At 40.7% G+C, this 24,102-nt stretch overlaps 5 protein-coding genes and 3 long non-coding RNA genes across 9 annotated transcripts; all 8 read right to left on the reverse strand.

Moving 5' to 3' along the window:
- Positions 1-640: 640 nt before the first annotated feature.
- On the reverse strand, positions 641-4,874 carry LOC110498166 (uncharacterized). The gene is made up of 6 exons (XM_090209723.1): positions 4,870-4,874; positions 3,172-3,221; positions 2,521-2,811; positions 2,142-2,393; positions 1,772-1,926; positions 641-1,672 (listed from the first exon to the last, which is right to left on the reverse strand). Exons 1-6 carry the CDS (start codon positions 4,872-4,874, stop codon positions 1,580-1,582), a joined length of 846 nt encoding a protein of 281 aa, XP_090065849.1. The 3' UTR covers positions 641-1,579.
- On the reverse strand, positions 3,997-8,220 carry LOC149975280 (uncharacterized). The gene is made up of 6 exons (XM_090209724.1): positions 8,216-8,220; positions 6,518-6,567; positions 5,867-6,157; positions 5,488-5,739; positions 5,128-5,282; positions 3,997-5,028 (listed from the first exon to the last, which is right to left on the reverse strand). The coding sequence occupies exons 1-6, from the start codon at positions 8,218-8,220 to the stop codon at positions 4,936-4,938; spliced, it is 846 nt and encodes a 281-aa protein (XP_090065850.1). The 3' UTR covers positions 3,997-4,935.
- LOC149975281 (uncharacterized) lies at positions 7,343-11,585 on the reverse strand. The gene is made up of 6 exons (XM_090209725.1): positions 11,581-11,585; positions 9,883-9,932; positions 9,232-9,522; positions 8,853-9,104; positions 8,497-8,651; positions 7,343-8,397 (listed from the first exon to the last, which is right to left on the reverse strand). Exons 1-6 carry the CDS (start codon positions 11,583-11,585, stop codon positions 8,305-8,307), a joined length of 846 nt encoding a protein of 281 aa, XP_090065851.1. The 3' UTR covers positions 7,343-8,304.
- LOC149975282 (uncharacterized) lies at positions 10,708-14,950 on the reverse strand. The gene is made up of 6 exons (XM_090209726.1): positions 14,946-14,950; positions 13,248-13,297; positions 12,597-12,887; positions 12,218-12,469; positions 11,862-12,016; positions 10,708-11,762 (listed from the first exon to the last, which is right to left on the reverse strand). The coding sequence occupies exons 1-6, from the start codon at positions 14,948-14,950 to the stop codon at positions 11,670-11,672; spliced, it is 846 nt and encodes a 281-aa protein (XP_090065852.1). The 3' UTR covers positions 10,708-11,669.
- On the reverse strand, positions 14,819-16,656 carry LOC149975283 (uncharacterized). The gene is made up of 5 exons (XM_090211528.1): positions 16,622-16,656; positions 15,989-16,261; positions 15,610-15,861; positions 15,250-15,404; positions 14,819-15,150 (listed from the first exon to the last, which is right to left on the reverse strand). Exons 2-5 carry the CDS (start codon positions 16,179-16,181, stop codon positions 15,058-15,060), a joined length of 693 nt encoding a protein of 230 aa, XP_090067654.1. The 5' UTR covers positions 16,182-16,261; positions 16,622-16,656; the 3' UTR covers positions 14,819-15,057.
- A 790-nt stretch (positions 16,657-17,446) lies between these two features.
- Positions 17,447-20,559, reverse strand: LOC149975284 (uncharacterized). Its single transcript, XR_016489049.1, has 6 exons — positions 20,433-20,559; positions 19,998-20,124; positions 19,365-19,637; positions 18,986-19,237; positions 18,624-18,778; positions 17,447-18,524 (listed from the first exon to the last, which is right to left on the reverse strand). It is a non-coding gene; the product is annotated as an uncharacterized LOC149975284 (long non-coding RNA).
- A 598-nt stretch (positions 20,560-21,157) lies between these two features.
- On the reverse strand, positions 21,158-22,581 carry LOC149975285 (uncharacterized). The gene is made up of 3 exons (XR_016489052.1): positions 22,328-22,581; positions 21,954-22,108; positions 21,158-21,854 (listed from the first exon to the last, which is right to left on the reverse strand). It is a non-coding gene; the product is annotated as an uncharacterized LOC149975285 (long non-coding RNA).
- Positions 22,582-22,706: 125 nt separating this feature from the next.
- Positions 22,707-23,914, reverse strand: LOC149975286 (uncharacterized). 2 transcript variants are annotated; one of them, XR_016489050.1, is made up of 3 exons: positions 23,793-23,914; positions 23,358-23,484; positions 22,707-22,997 (listed from the first exon to the last, which is right to left on the reverse strand). It is a non-coding gene; the product is annotated as an uncharacterized LOC149975286 (long non-coding RNA). The 2 variants fall into 2 exon arrangements; XR_016489051.1 differs by having other exon boundaries at positions 23,358-23,503; positions 23,793-23,901.
- Between the last annotated feature and the right edge of the window lie 188 nt (positions 23,915-24,102).

A 24,102-nucleotide genomic window follows, 5' to 3' on the forward strand; every position in this document is an offset into this window, starting at 1 on the left:
AATTGGGAACCGATCTCTCTTATCTGATTATGTTTACATCTGTGCTAGTAATACACGCATATGAAATGTGGTTATAGTATATTCATGTTTAGCTGATGTGGGCAGTGTTGCCAACTTAGCGACTTTGTCGCTATATTTAGCGAGTATTCAGACCCCTCTAGCGAGACTTTTTCAAAAAAGCGACTAGCGACAAATCTAGCGACTTTTTCTGGTGTTATTGGAGACTGACGTGAAAGCACGTATCGTTCTTACTCTTCTCAACGAGCAGCGGGTGCTGCCGTGGGCCCCACACCGTCCCAAAGCACTCACATGCGGCCCAGTCCTCTCGCAGCAGTCAGAGGAGATGTTCACCCCTCCGCGTCCAGACTGAAAATGAATCGCGCATGCGCGAAGCCGCCGGAACTGATTTCCGCCCTGGTTTACATTCAGTGCGGGATGTAAATGTATAAAACTAAACTAAAAATATAAAGTAAATAATCCAATAAAAAAAACTAACTCCGCCAGTGTCTCTTTCGGGTCACTTTTGCCGGTCCCAAGCCCGGATCAAGGAGGAGGGTTGGAATTGTGACATTATACAACCCAAAATCGACAGAAGAAAGTTCATTTGTAGTTCTGAACATTTTTTGTGTTTTTTACTCACTTTTTGTCTCAATTCAAGGGGCTTTATTGACATGGGAAACACATGTTAACATTGCCAAAGCAAGTGAGGTAGATAATATACAAAAGTACACTTCAGATTTGACCATTCAACAAGTCACATGGCCAGTAATCCTATTTGTATCTGACTTCAAACCACCAGGAAGGCAGCTTAAAATATCCTATTCCATGTGCTATTTGACTGTTCAGACTGCAGGAAAAAATACGTTTTGAATTGGATGTGCAAAACAAATGGATTTGAAGTGAACGAGGCTTTACAGAATGGAACCCAGTTTGAGTCTTTGCGGGTCAAAAAAATACACGCGTCAAATAACACTATTTCACACGTTAAATGAGAGTTTAATTTGAAAACGTCAAATAGGGTTGCCAACTGTCCCGTATTAGCCGGGATGGCTCTTATATTGGGCTAAATTGGTTTGTCCCATACGGGACCTCCCTTGTCCCGTATATTCATCAAATCACAGTAAACACGCCAATTCCTGCAAAGTAATTTCTGTTGTTGTTCTCTCGGTTTGGCATATCAACGAAATATGGATAAACATGCAACAAAACCTCTCCTTCACTGATCTGGAGCAGGTGTTTTCCCTCAAAATGACAGAGACAGTCAGTATGGACCAACTCTATGAAGGGTTTTGTGCTTGCTGGGAGTAAATGCAGGAAGCTATACAGGATACCACCAAATCCACCAGTGAGAAGAACTAACAGACGGGTACTACATGTCAAGATACATTTTCAGTTTGTCAAAACATTTTATGATACATATTGCTTTTTTGTATTTCCACTTTTACTGATCATTTCAAAATAATGGTTCAATTCTATCTGTAACAATGTGAAGAGGGGTTTGTTCTCCACCCACTTCATTTCATGGATAAAGAAACTTCCATGAAATGGAATATGAAAATGTATATATATGTGGTTCTGGTCAGGACAGGGCTGTGGTTCTGGTAAGGAGATGCTGTGGTTCTTCTCTCCCTGGTGAGGTCTTCACTGAGTTGTAAACTCTTGGAACAATGACCTGTTTGGATATGAAACATTACAACATTTAAATGGTTGTCATTTAAAACTATTGTCTAGTATAATGCATAGATGAATGAATGAATGACAGAGCAGGTACCTCTTCTAGTGGACTTTGTTCTTTAGGGATTTTCTGTCTTCTGGTATGTTTGATGTATCCAACACCAAGTAACACAGCAACTAGGAGTAATATACCAGTAACACAGCCCACAATGGTGCCAACTGGTAACACTGAGGCTTTCACATTACCACTACCTGAGTTCACACACACACACACACACACACACACAGATTAAGAACAGTGTTCATACAATGATAGTTTCAGGCAGAATTATTCCAATCTTAACTAGAGAAGAATCACAATAATGATGTCAAAACTTTGACCTAACTTGAATTCATATGATATTATTAGTAGGTTATTAAAAAGTGATAGAGGTACACAGTGAAGGTGGAGGCTAAATGGTACTTACAGTCCTCCATGGGTTGAGAGATGGTCTGTGTGCTGACGTGGTTGCTGCTGGTGCATTGGATCCTTCCAGTCAATACGGAGATGGTCATGTTACCACCGGTTAGTGACGGAGACTGTTGTGACAGTGTACACTGACCGCTGTCACAGACAGACAACATCCAGCCATCTTTAACTGAACAGTTCACTGTGACATCACAGAGTCCCACACTTGTGTTGAGAGATGTGACATCCATGACTGGTTTGGGAACATGATCTATAAGAGACAGTTTTTAGAACCAAAGAAGAGACAGATAATTATTAGTCCCACATTCATTATTGAACCTGATCAGACACATTAAATGTACAGCAAATGACCAGAACTGAAGCCTTAGAAAACTCACCCTCCACTAACAGTCTATATGTAGTAGTTGATTGTTTCCAATGTTTCCTGTAGTTTACCATGTAAATTCCACTGTCAGTTTCCATTAGATTCTTAATACACAGAGAATGGTTATCATTGTTATAGTCCACCTTATCCTTGTATTTAGGAGAGATCTCTTTGTCTCCAAATATTACATCACTGTCCTTCCTCCATTGAAGTCCTTTGATCATCTCAGGAGGTTCTGGAACAACCAGACATATTGAACCCCCCTTCAACCCATGCTGGTCCACTGAAGGTTCTGCCCTGATTCCTAATGAGAGAGGACCAAGATCACATTTAGCATTTCACTGACTGTCATTAATGTACATATTAAATCAGTAAATCATTTGCTGCCTATAAAAAAAACTTTTCCAATTACCCATTTTATGTGCACAAAGTTAACATTCTACAGTTTAATTCCAATATCAAAAGAGATGTCTCCACACAATATAATGAATAGGTTACCTATGGTGATGCATAGCCATAAAATGAGAAGAAACCCCAGAATATTCATATTCCTTTTGAAAATGAGAGATAAAGTTTCACAGCGCAGTCCCTGAATAATGCTGCTTAATATATATCACTGCGACTTCAAACCACCTCTTCAGAATCAGGCCTGAACTATACTTACTGTTGATTGGTTCTCGGCCAAAGTAGGTGGTTTCAGGAGAGGCAAGTAGCCTTGTGGGTTACAGCGTTGGGCCGGTAAACGACATCAAATCCCCGGGCTGACAAGGTAAACATCTGTCGTTCTGCCCCTGAACAAGGCAGTTGTCGCTGTGTAAGTTAACGTTAGACCTTAATGTTAAGGCTAAATTGGGAACCGATCTCTCTTATCTGATTATGTTTACATCTGTGCTAGTAATACACGCATATGAAATGTGGTTATAGTATATTCATGTTTAGCTGATGTGGGCAGTGTTGCCAACTTAGCGACTTTGTCGCTATATTTAGCGAGTATTCAGACCCCTCTAGCGAGACTTTTTCAAAAAAGCGACTAGCGACAAATCTAGCGACTTTTTCTGGTGTTATTGGAGACTGACGTGAAAGCACGTATCGTTCTTACTCTTCTCAACGAGCAGCGGGTGCTGCCGTGGGCCCCACACCGTCCCAAAGCACTCACATGCGGCCCAGTCCTCTCGCAGCAGTCAGAGGAGATGTTCACCCCTCCGCGTCCAGACTGAAAATGAATCGCGCATGCGCGAAGCCGCCGGAACTGATTTCCGCCCTGGTTTACATTCAGTGCGGGATGTAAATGTATAAAACTAAACTAAAAATATAAAGTAAATAATCCAATAAAAAAAACTAACTCCGCCAGTGTCTCTTTCGGGTCACTTTTGCCGGTCCCAAGCCCGGATCAAGGAGGAGGGTTGGAATTGTGACATTATACAACCCAAAATCGACAGAAGAAAGTTCATTTGTAGTTCTGAACATTTTTTGTGTGTTTTTTACTCACTTTTTGTCTCAATTCAAGGGGCTTTATTGACATGGGAAACACATGTTAACATTGCCAAAGCAAGTGAGGTAGATAATATACAAAAGTACACTTCAGATTTGACCATTCAACAAGTCACATGGCCAGTAATCCTATTTGTATCTGACTTCAAACCACCAGGAAGGCAGCTTAAAATATCCTATTCCATGTGCTATTTGACTGTTCAGACTGCAGGAAAAAATACGTTTTGAATTGGATGTGCAAAACAAATGGATTTGAAGTGAACGAGGCTTTACAGAATGGAACCCAGTTTGAGTCTTTGCGGGTCAAAAAAATACACGCGTCAAATAACACTATTTCACACGTTAAATGAGAGTTTAATTTGAAAACGTCAAATAGGGTTGCCAACTGTCCCGTATTAGCCGGGATGGCTCTTATATTGGGCTAAATTGGTTTGTCCCATACGGGACCTCCCTTGTCCCGTATATTCATCAAATCACAGTAAACACGCCAATTCCTGCAAAGTAATTTCTGTTGTTGTTCTCTCGGTTTGGCATATCAACGAAATATGGATAAACATGCAACAAAACCTCTCCTTCACTGATCTGGAGCAGGTGTTTTCCCTCAAAATGACAGAGACAGTCAGTATGGACCAACTCTATGAAGGGTTTTGTGCTTGCTGGGAGTAAATGCAGGAAGCTATACAGGATACCACCAAATCCACCAGTGAGAAGAACTAACAGACGGGTACTACATGTCAAGATACATTTTCAGTTTGTCAAAACATTTTATGATACATATTGCTTTTTTGTATTTCCACTTTTACTGATCATTTCAAAATAATGGTTCAATTCTATCTGTAACAATGTGAAGAGGGGTTTGTTCTCCACCCACTTCATTTCATGGATAAAGAAACTTCCATGAAATGGAATATGAAAATGTATATATATGTGGTTCTGGTCAGGACAGGGCTGTGGTTCTGGTAAGGAGATGCTGTGGTTCTTCTCTCCCTGGTGAGGTCTTCACTGAGTTGTAAACTCTTGGAACAATGACCTGTTTGGATATGAAACATTACAACATTTAAATGGTTGTCATTTAAAACTATTGTCTAGTATAATGCATAGATGAATGAATGAATGACAGAGCAGGTACCTCTTCTAGTGGACTTTGTTCTTTAGGGATTTTCTGTCTTCTGGTATGTTTGATGTATCCAACACCAAGTAACACAGCAACTAGGAGTAATATACCAGTAACACAGCCCACAATGGTGCCAACTGGTAACACTGAGGCTTTCACATTACCACTACCTGAGTTCACACACACACACACACACACACACACACACAGATTAAGAACAGTGTTCATACAATGATAGTTTCAGGCAGAATTATTCCAATCTTAACTAGAGAAGAATCACAATAATGATGTCAAAACTTTGACCTAACTTGAATTCATATGTTATTAAAAAGTGATAGAGGTACACAGTGAAGGTGGAGGCTAAATGGTACTTACAGTCCTCCATGGGTTGAGAGATGGTCTGTGTGCTGACGTGGTTGCTGCTGGTGCATTGGATCCTTCCAGTCAATACGGAGATGGTCATGTTACCACCGGTTAGTGACGGAGACTGTTGTGACAGTGTACACTGACCGCTGTCACAGACAGACAACATCCAGCCATCTTTAACTGAACAGTTCACTGTGACATCACAGAGTCCCACACTTGTGTTGAGAGATGTGACATCCATGACTGGTTTGGGAACATGATCTATAAGAGACAGTTTTTAGAACCAAAGAAGAGACAGATAATTATTAGTCCCACATTCATTATTGAACCTGATCAGACACATTAAATGTACAGCAAATGACCAGAACTGAAGCCTTAGAAAACTCACCCTCCACTAACAGTCTATATGTAGTAGTTGATTGTTTCCAATGTTTCCTGTAGTTTACCATGTAAATTCCACTGTCAGTTTCCATTAGATTCTTAATACACAGAGAATGGTTATCATTGTTATAGTCCACCTTATCCTTGTATTTAGGAGAGATCTCTTTGTCTCCAAATATTACATCACTGTCCTTCCTCCATTGAAGTCCTTTGATCATCTCAGGAGGTTCTGGAACAACCAGACATATTGAACCCCCCTTCAACCCATGCTGGTCCACTGAAGGTTCTGCCCTGATTCCTAATGAGAGAGGACCAAGATCACATTTAGCATTTCACTGACTGTCATTAATGTACATATTAAATCAGTAAATCATTTGCTGCCTATAAAAAAAACTTTTCCAATTACCCATTTTATGTGCACAAAGTTAACATTCTACAGTTTAATTCCAATATCAAAAGAGATGTCTCCACACAATATAATGAATAGGTTACCTATGGTGATGCATAGCCATAAAATGAGAAGAAACCCCAGAATATTCATATTCCTTTTGAAAATGAGAGATAAAGTTTCACAGCGCAGTCCCTGAATAATGCTGCTTAATATATATCACTGCGACTTCAAACCACCTCTTCAGAATCAGGCCTGAACTATACTTACTGTTGATTGGTTCTCGGCCAAAGTAGGTGGTTTCAGGAGAGGCAAGTAGCCTTGTGGGTTACAGCGTTGGGCCGGTAAACGACATCAAATCCCCGGGCTGACAAGGTAAACATCTGTCGTTCTGCCCCTGAACAAGGCAGTTGTCGCTGTGTAAGTTAACGTTAGACCTTAATGTTAAGGCTAAATTGGGAACCGATCTCTCTTATCTGATTATGTTTACATCTGTGCTAGTAATACACGCATATGAAATGTGGTTATAGTATATTCATGTTTAGCTGATGTGGGCAGTGTTGCCAACTTAGCGACTTTGTCGCTATATTTAGCGAGTATTCAGACCCCTCTAGCGAGACTTTTTCAAAAAAGCGACTAGCGACAAATCTAGCGACTTTTTCTGGTGTTATTGGAGACTGACGTGAAAGCACGTATCGTTCTTACTCTTCTCAACGAGCAGCGGGTGCTGCCGTGGGCCCCACACCGTCCCAAAGCACTCACATGCGGCCCAGTCCTCTCGCAGCAGTCAGAGGAGATGTTCACCCCTCCGCGTCCAGACTGAAAATGAATCGCGCATGCGCGAAGCCGCCGGAACTGATTTCCGCCCTGGTTTACATTCAGTGCGGGATGTAAATGTATAAAACTAAACTAAAAATATAAAGTAAATAATCCAATAAAAAAAACTAACTCCGCCAGTGTCTCTTTCGGGTCACTTTTGCCGGTCCCAAGCCCGGATCAAGGAGGAGGGTTGGAATTGTGACATTATACAACCCAAAATCGACAGAAGAAAGTTCATTTGTAGTTCTGAACATTTTTTGTGTGTTTTTTACTCACTTTTTGTCTCAATTCAAGGGGCTTTATTGACATGGGAAACACATGTTAACATTGCCAAAGCAAGTGAGGTAGATAATATACAAAAGTACACTTCAGATTTGACCATTCAACAAGTCACATGGCCAGTAATCCTATTTGTATCTGACTTCAAACCACCAGGAAGGCAGCTTAAAATATCCTATTCCATGTGCTATTTGACTGTTCAGACTGCAGGAAAAAATACGTTTTGAATTGGATGTGCAAAACAAATGGATTTGAAGTGAACGAGGCTTTACAGAATGGAACCCAGTTTGAGTCTTTGCGGGTCAAAAAAATACACGCGTCAAATAACACTATTTCACACGTTAAATGAGAGTTTAATTTGAAAACGTCAAATAGGGTTGCCAACTGTCCCGTATTAGCCGGGATGGCTCTTATATTGGGCTAAATTGGTTTGTCCCATACGGGACCTCCCTTGTCCCGTATATTCATCAAATCACAGTAAACACGCCAATTCCTGCAAAGTAATTTCTGTTGTTGTTCTCTCGGTTTGGCATATCAACGAAATATGGATAAACATGCAACAAAACCTCTCCTTCACTGATCTGGAGCAGGTGTTTTCCCTCAAAATGACAGAGACAGTCAGTATGGACCAACTCTATGAAGGGTTTTGTGCTTGCTGGGAGTAAATGCAGGAAGCTATACAGGATACCACCAAATCCACCAGTGAGAAGAACTAACAGACGGGTACTACATGTCAAGATACATTTTCAGTTTGTCAAAACATTTTATGATACATATTGCTTTTTTGTATTTCCACTTTTACTGATCATTTCAAAATAATGGTTCAATTCTATCTGTAACAATGTGAAGAGGGGTTTGTTCTCCACCCACTTCATTTCATGGATAAAGAAACTTCCATGAAATGGAATATAAAAATGTATATATATGTGGTTCTGGACAGGAGAGTGATGTGGTTCTGGTCAGGACAGGGCTGTGGTTCTGGTAAGGAGATGCTGTGGTTCTTCTCTCCCTGGTGAGGTCTTCACTGAGTTGTAAACTCTTGGAACAATGACCTGTTTGGATATGAAACATTACAACATTTAAATGGTTGTCATTTAAAACTATTGTCTAGTATAATGCATAGATGAATGAATGAATGACAGAGCAGGTACCTCTTCTAGTGGACTTTGTTCTTTAGGGATTTTCTGTCTTCTGGTATGTTTGATGTATCCAACACCAAGTAACACAGCAACTAGGAGTAATATACCAGTAACACAGCCCACAATGGTGCCAACTGGTAACACTGAGGCTTTCACATTACCACTACCTGAGTTCACACACACACACACACACACACACACAGATTAAGAACAGTGTTCATACAATGATAGTTTCAGGCAGAATTATTCCAATCTTAACTAGAGAAGAATCACAATAATGATGTCAAAACTTTGACCTAACTTGAATTCATATGTTATTAAAAAGTGATAGAGGTACACAGTGAAGGTGGAGGCTAAATGGTACTTACAGTCCTCCATGGGTTGAGAGATGGTCTGTGTGCTGACGTGGTTGCTGCTGGTGCATTGGATCCTTCCAGTCAATACGGAGATGGTCATGTTACCACCGGTTAGTGACGGAGACTGTTGTGACAGTGTACACTGACCGCTGTCACAGACAGACAACATCCAGCCATCTTTAACTGAACAGTTCACTGTGACATCACAGAGTCCCACACTTGTGTTGAGAGATGTGACATCCATGACTGGTTTGGGAACATGATCTATAAGAGACAGTTTTTAGAACCAAAGAAGAGACAGATAATTATTAGTCCCACATTCATTATTGAACCTGATCAGACACATTAAATGTACAGCAAATGACCAGAACTGAAGCCTTAGAAAACTCACCCTCCACTAACAGTCTATATGTAGTAGTTGATTGTTTCCAATGTTTCCTGTAGTTTACCATGTAAATTCCACTGTCAGTTTCCATTAGATTCTTAATACACAGAGAATGGTTATCATTGTTATAGTCCACCTTATCCTTGTATTTAGGAGAGATCTCTTTGTCTCCAAATATTACATCACTGTCCTTCCTCCATTGAAGTCCTTTGATCATCTCAGGAGGTTCTGGAACAACCAGACATATTGAACCCCCCTTCAACCCATGCTGGTCCACTGAAGGTTCTGCCCTGATTCCTAATGAGAGAGGACCAAGATCACATTTAGCATTTCACTGACTGTCATTAATGTACATATTAAATCAGTAAATCATTTGCTGCCTATAAAAAAAACTTTTCCAATTACCCATTTTATGTGCACAAAGTTAACATTCTACAGTTTAATTCCAATATCAAAAGAGATGTCTCCACACAATATAATGAATAGGTTACCTATGGTGATGCATAGCCATAAAATGAGAAGAAACCCCAGAATATTCATATTCCTTTTGAAAATGAGAGATAAAGTTTCACAGCGCAGTCCCTGAATAATGCTGCTTAATATATATCACTGCGACTTCAAACCACCTCTTCAGAATCAGGCCTGAACTATACTTACTGTTGATTGGTTCTCGGCCAAAGTAGGTGGTTTCAGGAGAGGCAAGTAGCCTTGTGGGTTACAGCGTTGGGCCGGTAAACGACATCAAATCCCCGGGCTGACAAGGTAAACATCTGTCGTTCTGCCCCTGAACAAGGCAGTTGTCGCTGTGTAAGTTAACGTTAGACCTTAATGTTAAGGCTAAATTGGGAACCGATCTCTCTTATCTGATTATGTTTACATCTGTGCTAGTAATACACGCATATGAAATGTGGTTATAGTATATTCATGTTTAGCTGATGTGGGCAGTGTTGCCAACTTAGCGACTTTGTCGCTATATTTAGCGAGTATTCAGACCCCTCTAGCGAGACTTTTTCAAAAAAGCGACTAGCGACAAATCTAGCGACTTTTTCTGGTGTTATTGGAGACTGACGTGAAAGCACGTATCGTTCTTACTCTTCTCAACGAGCAGCGGGTGCTGCCGTGGGCCCCACACCGTCCCAAAGCACTCACATGCGGCCCAGTCCTCTCGCAGCAGTCAGAGGAGATGTTCACCCCTCCGCGTCCAGACTGAAAATGAATCGCGCATGCGCGAAGCCGCCGGAACTGATTTCCGCCCTGGTTTACATTCAGTGCGGGATGTAAATGTATAAAACTAAACTAAAAATATAAAGTAAATAATCCAATAAAAAAAACTAACTCCGCCAGTGTCTCTTTCGGGTCACTTTTGCCGGTCCCAAGCCCGGATCAAGGAGGAGGGTTGGAATTGTGACATTATACAACCCAAAATCGACAGAAGAAAGTTCATTTGTAGTTCTGAACATTTTTTGTGTGTTTTTTACTCACTTTTTGTCTCAATTCAAGGGGCTTTATTGACATGGGAAACACATGTTAACATTGCCAAAGCAAGTGAGGTAGATAATATACAAAAGTACACTTCAGATTTGACCATTCAACAAGTCACATGGCCAGTAATCCTATTTGTATCTGACTTCAAACCACCAGGAAGGCAGCTTAAAATATCCTATTCCATGTGCTATTTGACTGTTCAGACTGCAGGAAAAAATACGTTTTGAATTGGATGTGCAAAACAAATGGATTTGAAGTGAACGAGGCTTTACAGAATGGAACCCAGTTTGAGTCTTTGCGGGTCAAAAAAATACACGCGTCAAATAACACTATTTCACACGTTAAATGAGAGTTTAATTTGAAAACGTCAAATAGGGTTGCCAACTGTCCCGTATTAGCCGGGATGGCTCTTATATTGGGCTAAATTGGTTTGTCCCATACGGGACCTCCCTTGTCCCGTATATTCATCAAATCACAGTAAACACGCCAATTCCTGCAAAGTAATTTCTGTTGTTGTTCTCTCGGTTTGGCATATCAACGAAATATGGATAAACATGCAACAAAACCTCTCCTTCACTGATCTGGAGCAGGTGTTTTCCCTCAAAATGACAGAGACAGTCAGTATGGACCAACTCTATGAAGGGTTTTGTGCTTGCTGGGAGTAAATGCAGGAAGCTATACAGGATACCACCAAATCCACCAGTGAGAAGAACTAACAGACGGGTACTACATGTCAAGATACATTTTCAGTTTGTCAAAACATTTTATGATACATATTGCTTTTTTGTATTTCCACTTTTACTGATCATTTCAAAATAATGGTTCAATTCTATCTGTAACAATGTGAAGAGGGGTTTGTTCTCCACCCACTTCATTTCATGGATAAAGAAACTTCCATGAAATGGAATATAAAAATGTATATATATGTGGTTCTGGACAGGAGAGTGATGTGGTTCTGGTCAGGACAGGGCTGTGGTTCTGGTAAGGAGATGCTGTGGTTCTTCTCTCCCTGGTGAGGTCTTCACTGAGTTGTAAACTCTTGGAACAATGACCTGTTTGGATATGAAACATTACAACATTTAAATGGTTGTCATTTAAAACTATTGTCTAGTATAATGCATAGATGAATGAATGAATGACAGAGCAGGTACCTCTTCTAGTGGACTTTGTTCTTTAGGGATTTTCTGTCTTCTGGTATGTTTGATGTATCCAACACCAAGTAACACAGCAACTAGGAGTAATATACCAGTAACACAGCCCACAATGGTGCCAACTGGTAACACTGAGGCTTTCACATTACCACTACCTGAGTTCACACACACACACACACACACACACACAGATTAAGAACAGTGTTCATACAATGATAGTTTCAGGCAGAATTATTCCAATCTTAACTAGAGAAGAATCACAATAATGATGTCAAAACTTTGACCTAACTTGAATTCATATGTTATTAAAAAGTGATAGAGGTACACAGTGAAGGTGGAGGCTAAATGGTACTTACAGTCCTCCATGGGTTGAGAGATGGTCTGTGTGCTGACGTGGTTGCTGCTGGTGCATTGGATCCTTCCAGTCAATACGGAGATGGTCATGTTACCACCGGTTAGTGACGGAGACTGTTGTGACAGTGTACACTGACCGCTGTCACAGACAGACAACATCCAGCCATCTTTAACTGAACAGTTCACTGTGACATCACAGAGTCCCACACTTGTGTTGAGAGATGTGACATCCATGACTGGTTTGGGAACATGATCTATAAGAGACAGTTTTTAGAACCAAAGAAGAGACAGATAATTATTAGTCCCACATTCATTATTGAACCTGATCAGACACATTAAATGTACAGCAAATGACCAGAACTGAAGCCTTAGAAAACTCACCCTCCACTAACAGTCTATATGTAGTAGTTGATTGTTTCCAATGTTTCCTGTAGTTTACCATGTAAATTCCACTGTCAGTTTCCATTAGATTCTTAATACACAGAGAATGGTTATCATTGTTATAGTCCACCTTATCCTTGTATTTAGGAGAGATCTCTTTGTCTCCAAATATTACATCACTGTCCTTCCTCCATTGAAGTCCTTTGATCATCTCAGGAGGTTCTGGAACAACCAGACATATTGAACCCCCCTTCAACCCATGCTGGTCCACTGAAGGTTCTGCCCTGATTCCTAATGAGAGAGGACCAAGATCACATTTAGCATTTCACTGACTGTCATTAATGTACATATTAAATCAGTAAATCATTTGCTGCCTATAAAAAAAACTTTTCCAATTACCCATTTTATGTGCACAAAGTTAACATTCTACAGTTTAATTCCAATATCAAAAGAGATGTCTCCACACAATATAATGAATAGGTTACCTATGGTGATGCATAGCCATAAAATGAGAAGAAACCCCAGAATATTCATATTCCTTTTGAAAATGAGAGATAAAGTTTCACAGCGCAGTCCCTGAATAATGCTGCTTAATATATATCACTGCGACTTCAAACCACCTCTTCAGAATCAGGCCTGAACTATACTTACTGTTGATTGGTTCTCGGCCAAAGTAGGTGGTTTCAGGAGAGGCAAGTAGCCTTGTGGGTTACAGCGTTGGGCCGGTAAACGACATCAAATCCCCGGGCTGACAAGGTAAACATCTGTCGTTCTGCCCCTGAACAAGGCAGTTGTCGCTGTGTAAGTTAACGTTAGACCTTAATGTTAAGGCTAAATTGGGAACCGATCTCTCTTATCTGATTATGTTTACATCTGTGCTAGTAATACACGCATATGAAATGTGGTTATAGTATATTCATGTTTAGCTGATGTGGGCAGTGTTGCCAACTTAGCGACTTTGTCGCTATATTTAGCGAGTATTCAGACCCCTCTAGCGAGACTTTTTCAAAAAAGCGACTAGCGACAAATCTAGCGACTTTTTCTGGTGTTATTGGAGACTGACGTGAAAGCACGTATCGTTCTTACTCTTCTCAACGAGCAGCGGGTGCTGCCGTGGGCCCCACACCGTCCCAAAGCACTCACATGCGGCCCAGTCCTCTCGCAGCAGTCAGAGGAGATGTTCACCCCTCCGCGTCCAGACTGAAAATGAATCGCGCATGCGCGAAGCCGCCGGAACTGATTTCCGCCCTGGTTTACATTCAGTGCGGGATGTAAATGTATAAAACTAAACTAAAAATATAAAGTAAATAATCCAATAAAAAAAACTAACTCCGCCAGTGTCTCTTTCGGGTCACTTTTGCCGGTCCCAAGCCCGGATCAAGGAGGAGGGTTGGAATTGTGACATTATACAACCCAAAATCGACAGAAGAAAGTTCATTTGTAGTTCTGAACATTTTTTGTGTGTTTTTTACTCACTTTTTGTCTCAATTCAAGGGGCTTTATTGACATGGGAAACACATGTTAACATTGCCAAAGCAAGTGAGGTAGATAATATACAAAAGTACACTTCAGATTTGACCATTCAACAAGTCACATGGCCAGTAATCCTATTTGTATCTGACTTCAAACCACCAGGAAGGCAGCTTAAAATATCCTATTCCATGTGCTATTTGACTGTTCAGACTGCAGGAAAAAATACGTTTTGAATTGGATGTGCAAAACAAATGGATTTGAAGTGAACGAGGCTTTACAGAATGGAACCCAGTTTGAGTCTTTGCGGGTCAAAAAAATACACGCGTCAAATAACACTATTTCACACGTTAAATGAGAGTTTAATTTGAAAACGTCAAATAGGGTTGCCAACTGTCCCGTATTAGCCGGGATGGCTCTTATATTGGGCTAAATTGGTTTGTCCCATACGGGACCTCCCTTGTCCTGTATATTCATCAAATCACAGTAAACACGCCAATTCCTGCAAAGTAATTTCTGTTGTTGTTCTCTCGGTTTGGCATATCAACGAAATATGGATAAACATGCAACAAAACCTCTCCTTCACTGATCTGGAGCAGGTGTTTTCCCTCAAAATGACAGAGACAGTCAGTATGGACCAACTCTATGAAGGGTTTTGTGCTTGCTGGGAGTAAATGCAGGAAGCTATACAGGATACCACCAAATCCACCAGTGAGAAGAACTAACAGACGGGTACTACATGTCAAGATACATTTTCAGTTTGTCAAAACATTTTATGATACATATTGCTTTTTTGTATTTCCACTTTTACTGATCATTTCAAAATAATGGTTCAATTCTATCTGTAACAATGTGAAGAGGGGTTTGTTCTCCACCCACTTCATTTCATGGATAAAGAAACTTCCATGAAATGGAATATAAAAATGTATATATATGTGGTTCTGGACAGGAGAGTGATGTGGTTCTGGACAGGAGAGTGATGTGGTTCTGGTCAGGACAGGGCTGTGGTTCTGGTAAGGAGATGCTGTGGTTCTTCTCTCCCTGGTGAGGTCTTCACTGAGTTGTAAACTCTTGGAACAATGACCTGTTTGGATATGAAACATTACAACATTTAAATGGTTGTCATTTAAAACTATTGTCTAGTATAATGCATAGATGAATGAATGAATGACAGAGCAGGTACCTCTTCTAGTGGACTTTGTTCTTTAGGGATTTTCTGTCTTCTGGTATGTTTGATGTATCCAACACCAAGTAACACAGCAACTAGGAGTAATATACCAGTAACACAGCCCACAATGGTGCCAACTGGTAACACTGAGGCTTTCACATTACCACTACCTGAGTTCACACACACACACACACACACACACACACACAGATTAAGAACAGTGTTCATACAATGATAGTTTCAGGCAGAATTATTCCAATCTTAACTAGAGAAGAATCACAATAATGATGTCAAAACTTTGACCTAACTTGAATTCATATGTTATTAAAAAGTGATAGAGGTACACAGTGAAGGTGGAGGCTAAATGGTACTTACAGTCCTCCATGGGTTGAGAGATGGTCTGTGTGCTGACGTGGTTGCTGCTGGTGCATTGGATCCTTCCAGTCAATACGGAGATGGTCATGTTACCACCGGTTAGTGACGGAGACTGTTGTGACAGTGTACACTGACCGCTGTCACAGACAGACAACATCCAGCCATCTTTAACTGAACAGTTCACTGTGACATCACAGAGTCCCACACTTGTGTTGAGAGATGTGACATCCATGACTGGTTTGGGAACATGATCTATAAGAGACAGTTTTTAGAACCAAAGAAGAGACAGATAATTATTAGTCCCACATTCATTATTGAACCTGATCAGACACATTAAATGTACAGCAAATGACCAGAACTGAAGCCTTAGAAAACTCACCCTCCACTAACAGTCTATATGTAGTAGTTGATTGTTTCCAATGTTTCCTGTAGTTTACCATGTAAATTCCACTGTCAGTTTCCATTAGATTCTTAATACACAGAGAATGGTTATCATTGTTATAGTCCACCTTATCCTTGTATTTAGGAGAGATCTCTTTGTCTCCAAATATTACATCACTGTCCTTCCTCATCTCAGGAGGTTCTGGAACAACCAGACATATTGAACCCCCCTTCAACCCATGCTGGTCCACTGAAGGTTCTGCCCTGATTCCTAATGAGAGAGGACCAAGATCACATTTAGCATTTCACTGACTGTCATTAATGTACATATTAAATCAGTAAATCATTTGCTGCCTATAAAAAAAACTTTTCCAATTACCCATTTTATGTGCACAAAGTTAACATTCTACAGTTTAATTCCAATGTCAAAAGATATGTCTCCACACAATATAATGAATAGGTTACCTATGGTGATGCATAGCCATAAAATGAGAAGAAACCCCAGAATATTCATATTCCTTTTGAAAATGAGAGATAAAGTTTCACAGCGCAGTCCCTGAATAATGCTGCTTAATATATATCACTGCGACTTCAAACCACCTCTTCAGAATCAGGCCTGAACTATACTTACTGTTGATTGGTTCTCGGCCAAAGTAGGTGGTTTCAGGAGAGGCAAGTAGCCTTGTGGGTTACAGCGTTGGGCCGGTAAACGACATCAAATCCCCGGGCTGACAAGGTAAACATCTGTCGTTCTGCCCCTGAACAAGGCAGTTGTCGCTGTGTAAGTTAACGTTAGACCTTAATGTTAAGGCTAAATTGGGAACCGATCTCTCTTATCTGATTATGTTTACATCTGTGCTAGTAATACACGCATATGAAATGTGGTTATAGTATATTCATGTTTAGCTGATGTGGGCAGTGTTGCCAACTTAGCGACTTTGTCGCTATATTTAGCGAGTATTCAGACCCCTCTAGCGAGACTTTTTCAAAAAAGCGACTAGCGACAAATCTAGCGACTTTTTCTGGTGTTATTGGAGACTGACGTGAAAGCACGTATCGTTCTTACTCTTCTCAACGAGCAGCGGGTGCTGCCGTGGGCCCCACACCGTCCCAAAGCACTCACATGCGGCCCAGTCCTCTCGCAGCAGTCAGAGGAGATGTTCACCCCTCCGCGTCCAGACTGAAAATGAATCGCGCATGCGCGAAGCCGCCGGAACTGATTTCCGCCCTGGTTTACATTCAGTGCGGGATGTAAATGTATAAAACTAAACTAAAAATATAAAGTAAATAATCCAATAAAAAAAACTAACTCCGCCAGTGTCTCTTTCGGGTCACTTTTGCCGGTCCCAAGCCCGGATCAAGGAGGAGGGTTGGAATTGTGACATTATACAACCCAAAATCGACAGAAGAAAGTTCATTTGTAGTTCTGAACATTTTTTGTGTGTTTTTTACTCACTTTTTGTCTCAATTCAAGGGGCTTTATTGACATGGGAAACACATGTTAACATTGCCAAAGCAAGTGAGGTAGATAATATACAAAAGTACACTTCAGATTTGACCATTCAACAAGTCACATGGCCAGTAATCCTATTTGTATCTGACTTCAAACCACCAGGAAGGCAGCTTAAAATATCCTATTCCATGTGCTATTTGACTGTTCAGACTGCAGGAAAAAATACGTTTTGAATTGGATGTGCAAAACAAATGGATTTGAAGTGAACGAGGCTTTACAGAATGGAACCCAGTTTGAGTCTTTGCGGGTCAAAAAAATACACGCGTCAAATAACACTATTTCACACGTTAAATGAGAGTTTAATTTGAAAACGTCAAATAGGGTTGCCAACTGTCCCGTATTAGCCGGGATGGCTCTTATATTGGGCTAAATTGGTTTGTCCCATACGGGACCTCCCTTGTCCCGTATATTCATCAAATCACAGTAAACACGCCAATTCCTGCAAAGTAATTTCTGTTGTTGTTCTCTCGGTTTGGCATATCAACGAAATATGGATAAACATGCAACAAAACCTCTCCTTCACTGATCTGGAGCAGGTGTTTTCCCTCAAAATGACAGAGACAGTCAGTATGGACCAACTCTATGAAGGGTTTTGTGCTTGCTGGGAGTAAATGCAGGAAGCTATACAGGATACCACCAAATCCACCAGTGAGAAGAACTAACAGACGGGTACTACATGTCAAGATACATTTTCAGTTTGTCAAAACATTTTATGATACATATTGCTTTTTTGTATTTCCACTTTTACTGATCATTTCAAAATAATGGTTCAATTCTATCTGTAACAATGTGAAGAGGGGTTTGTTCTCCACCCACTTCATTTCATGGATAAAGAAACTTCCATGAAATGGAATATAAAAATGTATATATATGTGGTTCTGGACAGGAGAGTGATGTGGTTCTGGACAGGAGAGTGATGTGGTTCTGGTCAGGACAGGGCTGTGGTTCTGGTAAGGAGATGCTGTGGTTCTTCTCTCCCTGGTGAGGTCTTCACTGAGTTGTAAACTCTTGGAACAATGACCTGTTTGGATATGAAACATTACAACATTTAAATGGTTGTCATTTAAAACTATTGTCTAGTATAATGCATAGATGAATGAATGAATGACAGAGCAGGTACCTCTTCTAGTGGACTTTGTTCTTTAGGGATTTTCTGTCTTCTGGTATGTTTGATGTATCCAACACCAAGTAACACAGCAACTAGGAGTAATATACCAGTAACACAGCCCACAATGGTGCCAACTGGTAACACTGAGGCTTTCACATTACCACTACCTGAGTTCACACACACACACACACACACACACACACACACAGATTAAGAACAGTGTTCATACAATGATAGTTTCAGGCAGAATTATTCCAATCTTAACTAGAGAAGAATCACAATAATGATGTCAAAACTTTGACCTAACTTGAATTCATATGTTATTAAAAAGTGATAGAGGTACACAGTGAAGGTGGAGGCTAAATGGTACTTACAGTCCTCCATGGGTTGAGAGATGGTCTGTGTGCTGACGTGGTTGCTGCTGGTGCATTGGATCCTTCCAGTCAATACGGAGATGGTCATGTTACCACCGGTTAGTGACGGAGACTGTTGTGACAGTGTACACTGACCGCTGTCACAGACAGACAACATCCAGCCATCTTTAACTGAACAGTTCACTGTGACATCACAGAGTCCCACACTTGTGTTGAGAGATGTGACATCCATGACTGGTTTGGGAACATGATCTATAAGAGACAGTTTTTAGAACCAAAGAAGAGACAGATAATTATTAGTCCCACATTCATTATTGAACCTGATCAGACACATTAAATGTACAGCAAATGACCAGAACTGAAGCCTTAGAAAACTCACCCTCCACTAACAGTCTATATGTAGTAGTTGATTGTTTCCAATGTTTCCTGTAGTTTACCATGTAAATTCCACTGTCAGTTTCCATTAGATTCTTAATACACAGAGAATGGTTATCATTGTTATAGTCCACCTTATCCTTGTATTTAGGAGAGATCTCTTTGTCTCCAAATATTACATCACTGTCCTTCCTCATCTCAGGAGGTTCTGGAACAACCAGACATATTGAACCCCCCTTCAACCCATGCTGGTCCACTGAAGGTTCTGCCCTGATTCCTAATGAGAGAGGACCAAGATCACATTTAGCATTTCACTGACTGTCATTAATGTACATATTAAATCAGTAAATCATTTGCTGCCTATAAAAAAAACTTTTCCAATTACCCATTTTATGTGCACAAAGTTAACATTCTACAGTTTAATTCCAATGTCAAAAGATATGTCTCCACACAATATAATGAATAGGTTACCTATGGTGATGCATAGCCATAAAATGAGAAGAAACCCCAGAATATTCATATTCCTTTTGAAAATGAGAGATAAAGTTTCACAGCGCAGTCCCTGAATAATGCTGCTTAATATATATCACTGCGACTTCAAACCACCTCTTCAGAATCAGGCCTGAACTATACTTACTGTTGATTGGTTCTCGGCCAAAGTAGGTGGTTTCAGGAGAGGCAAGTAGCCTTGTGGGTTACAGCGTTGGGCCGGTAAACGACATCAAATCCCCGGGCTGACAAGGTAAACATCTGTCGTTCTGCCCCTGAACAAGGCAGTTGTCGCTGTGTAAGTTAACGTTAGACCTTAATGTTAAGGCTAAATTGGGAACCGATCTCTCTTATCTGATTATGTTTACATCTGTGCTAGTAATACACGCATATGAAATGTGGTTATAGTATATTCATGTTTAGCTGATGTGGGCAGTGTTGCCAACTTAGCGACTTTGTCGCTATATTTAGCGAGTATTCAGACCCCTCTAGCGAGACTTTTTCAAAAAAGCGACTAGCGACAAATCTAGCGACTTTTTCTGGTGTTATTGGAGACTGACGTGAAAGCACGTATCGTTCTTACTCTTCTCAACGAGCAGCGGGTGCTGCCGTGGGCCCCACACCGTCCCAAAGCACTCACATGCGGCCCAGTCCTCTCGCAGCAGTCAGAGGAGATGTTCACCCCTCCGCGTCCAGACTGAAAATGAATCGCGCATGCGCGAAGCCGCCGGAACTGATTTCCGCCCTGGTTTACATTCAGTGCGGGATGTAAATGTATAAAACTAAACTAAAAATATAAAGTAAATAATCCAATAAAAAAAACTAACTCCGCCAGTGTCTCTTTCGGGTCACTTTTGCCGGTCCCAAGCCCGGATCAAGGAGGAGGGTTGGAATTGTGACATTATACAACCCAAAATCGACAGAAGAAAGTTCATTTGTAGTTCTGAACATTTTTTGTGTGTTTTTTACTCACTTTTTGTCTCAATTCAAGGGGCTTTATTGACATGGGAAACACATGTTAACATTGCCAAAGCAAGTGAGGTAGATAATATACAAAAGTACACTTCAGATTTGACCATTCAACAAGTCACATGGCCAGTAAGCCTATTTGTATCTGACTTCAAACCACCAGGAAGGCAGCTTAAAATATCCTATTCCATGTGCTATTTGACTGTTCAGACTGCAGGAAAAAATACGTTTTGAATTGGATGTGCAAAACAAATGGATTTGAAGTGAACGAGGCTTTACAGAATGGAACCCAGTTTGAGTCTTTGCGGGTCAAAAAAATACACGCGTCAAATAACACTATTTCACACGTTAAATGAGAGTTTAATTTGAAAACGTCAAATAGGGTTGCCAACTGTCCCGTATTAGCCGGGATGGCTCTTATATTGGGCTAAATTGGTTTGTCCCATACGGGACCTCCCTTGTCCCGTATATTCATCAAATCACAGTAAACACGCCAATTCCTGCAAAGTAATTTCTGTTGTTGTTCTCTCGGTTTGGCATATCAACGAAATATGGATAAACATGCAACAAAACCTCTCCTTCACTGATCTGGAGCAGGTGTTTTCCCTCAAAATGACAGAGACAGTCAGTATGGACCAACTCTATGAAGGGTTTTGTGCTTGCTGGGAGTAAATGCAGGAAGCTATACAGGATACCACCAAATCCACCAGTGAGAAGAACTAACAGACGGGTACTACATGTCAAGATACATTTTCAGTTTGTCAAAACATTTTATGATACATATTGCTTTTTTGTATTTCCACTTTTACTGATCATTTCAAAATAATGGTTCAATTCTATCTGTAACAATGTGAAGAGGGGTTTGTTCTCCACCCACTTCATTTCATGGATAAAGAAACTTCCATGAAATGGAATATGAAAATGTATATATATGTGGTTCTGGTCAGGACAGGGCTGTGGTTCTGGTAAGGAGATGCTGTGGTTCTTCTCTCCCTGGTGAGGTCTTCACTGAGTTGTAAACTCTTGGAACAATGACCTGTTTGGATATGAAACATTACAACATTTAAATGGTTGTCATTTAAAACTATTGTCTAGTATAATGCATAGATGAATGAATGAATGACAGAGCAGGTACCTCTTCTAGTGGACTTTGTTCTTTAGGGATTTTCTGTCTTCTGGTATGTTTGATGTATCCAACACCAAGTAACACAGCAACTAGGAGTAATATACCAGTAACACAGCCCACAATGGTGCCAACTGGTAACACTGAGGCTTTCACATTACCACTACCTGAGTTCACACACACACACACACACACACACACACACAGATTAAGAACAGTGTTCATACAATGATAGTTTCAGGCAGAATTATTCCAATCTTAACTAGAGAAGAATCACAATAATGATGTCAAAACTTTGACCTAACTTGAATTCATATGATATTATTAGTAGGTTATTAAAAAGTGATAGAGGTACACAGTGAAGGTGGAGGCTAAATGGTACTTACAGTCCTCCATGGGTTGAGAGATGGTCTGTGTGCTGACGTGGTTGCTGCTGGTGCATTGGATCCTTCCAGTCAATACGGAGATGGTCATGTTACCACCGGTTAGTGACGGAGACTGTTGTGACAGTGTACACTGACCGCTGTCACAGACAGACAACATCCAGCCATCTTTAACTGAACAGTTCACTGTGACATCACAGAGTCCCACACTTGTGTTGAGAGATGTGACATCCATGACTGGTTTGGGAACATGATCTATAAGAGACAGTTTTTAGAACCAAAGAAGAGACAGATAATTATTAGTCCCACATTCATTATTGAACCTGATCAGACACATTAAATGTACAGCAAATGACCAGAACTGAAGCCTTAGAAAACTCACCCTCCACTAACAGTCTATAAGTAGTTGTTGATTGTTTCCAATGTTTCCTGTAGTTTACCATGTAAATTCCACTGTCAGTTTCCATTAGATTCTTAATACACAGAGAATGGTTATCATTGTTATAGTCCACCTTATCCTTGTATTTAGGAGAGATCTCTTTGTCTCCAAATATTACATCACTGTCCTTCCTCCATTGAAGTCCTTTGATCATCTCAGGAGGTTCTGGAACAACCAGACATATTGAACCCCCCTTCAACCCATGCTGGTCCACTGAAGGTTCTGCCCTGATTCCTAATGAGAGAGGACCAAGATCACATTTAGCATTTCACTGACTGTCATTAATGTACATATTAAATCAGTAAATCATTTGCTGCCTATAAAAAAAACTTTTCCAATTACCCATTTTATGTGCACAAAGTTAACATTCTACAGTTTAATTCCAATATCAAAAGAGATGTCTCCACACAATATAATGAATAGGTTACCTATGGTGATGCATAGCCATAAAATGAGAAGAAACCCCAGAATATTCATATTCCTTTTGAAAATGAGAGATAAAGTTTCACAGCGCAGTCCCTGAATAATGCTGCTTAATATATATCACTGCGACTTCAAACCACCTCTTCAGAATCAGGCCTGAACTATACTTACTGTTGATTGGTTCTCGGCCAAAGTAGGTGGTTTCAGGAGAGGCAAGTAGCCTTGTGGGTTACAGCGTTGGGCCGGTAAACGACATCAAATCCCCGGGCTGACAAGGTAAACATCTGTCGTTCTGCCCCTGAACAAGGCAGTTGTCGCTGTGTAAGTTAACGTTAGACCTTAATGTTAAGGCTAAATTGGGAACCGATCTCTCTTATCTGATTATGTTTACATCTGTGCTAGTAATACACGCATATGAAATGTGGTTATAGTATATTCATGTTTAGCTGATGTGGGCAGTGTTGCCAACTTAGCGACTTTGTCGCTATATTTAGCGAGTATTCAGACCCCTCTAGCGAGACTTTTTCAAAAAAGCGACTAGCGACAAATCTAGCGACTTTTTCTGGTGTTATTGGAGACTGACGTGAAAGCACGTATCGTTCTTACTCTTCTCAACGAGCAGCGGGTGCTGCCGTGGGCCCCACACCGTCCCAAAGCACTCACATGCGGCCCAGTCCTCTCGCAGCAGTCAGAGGAGATGTTCACCCCTCCGCGTCCAGACTGAAAATGAATCGCGCATGCGCGAAGCCGCCGGAACTGATTTCCGCCCTGGTTTACATTCAGTGCGGGATGTAAATGTATAAAACTAAACTAAAAATATAAAGTAAATAATCCAATAAAAAAAACTAACTCCGCCAGTGTCTCTTTCGGGTCACTTTTGCCGGTCCCAAGCCCGGATCAAGGAGGAGGGTTGGAA

The sequence above is a fragment of the Oncorhynchus mykiss genome, chromosome 19 (genome assembly GCF_057628025.1).
Source record: "Oncorhynchus mykiss isolate SJ-2025 chromosome 19, ASM5762802v1, whole genome shotgun sequence".
NCBI classification, from domain to species: Eukaryota; Metazoa; Chordata; class Actinopteri; order Salmoniformes; family Salmonidae; genus Oncorhynchus; species Oncorhynchus mykiss.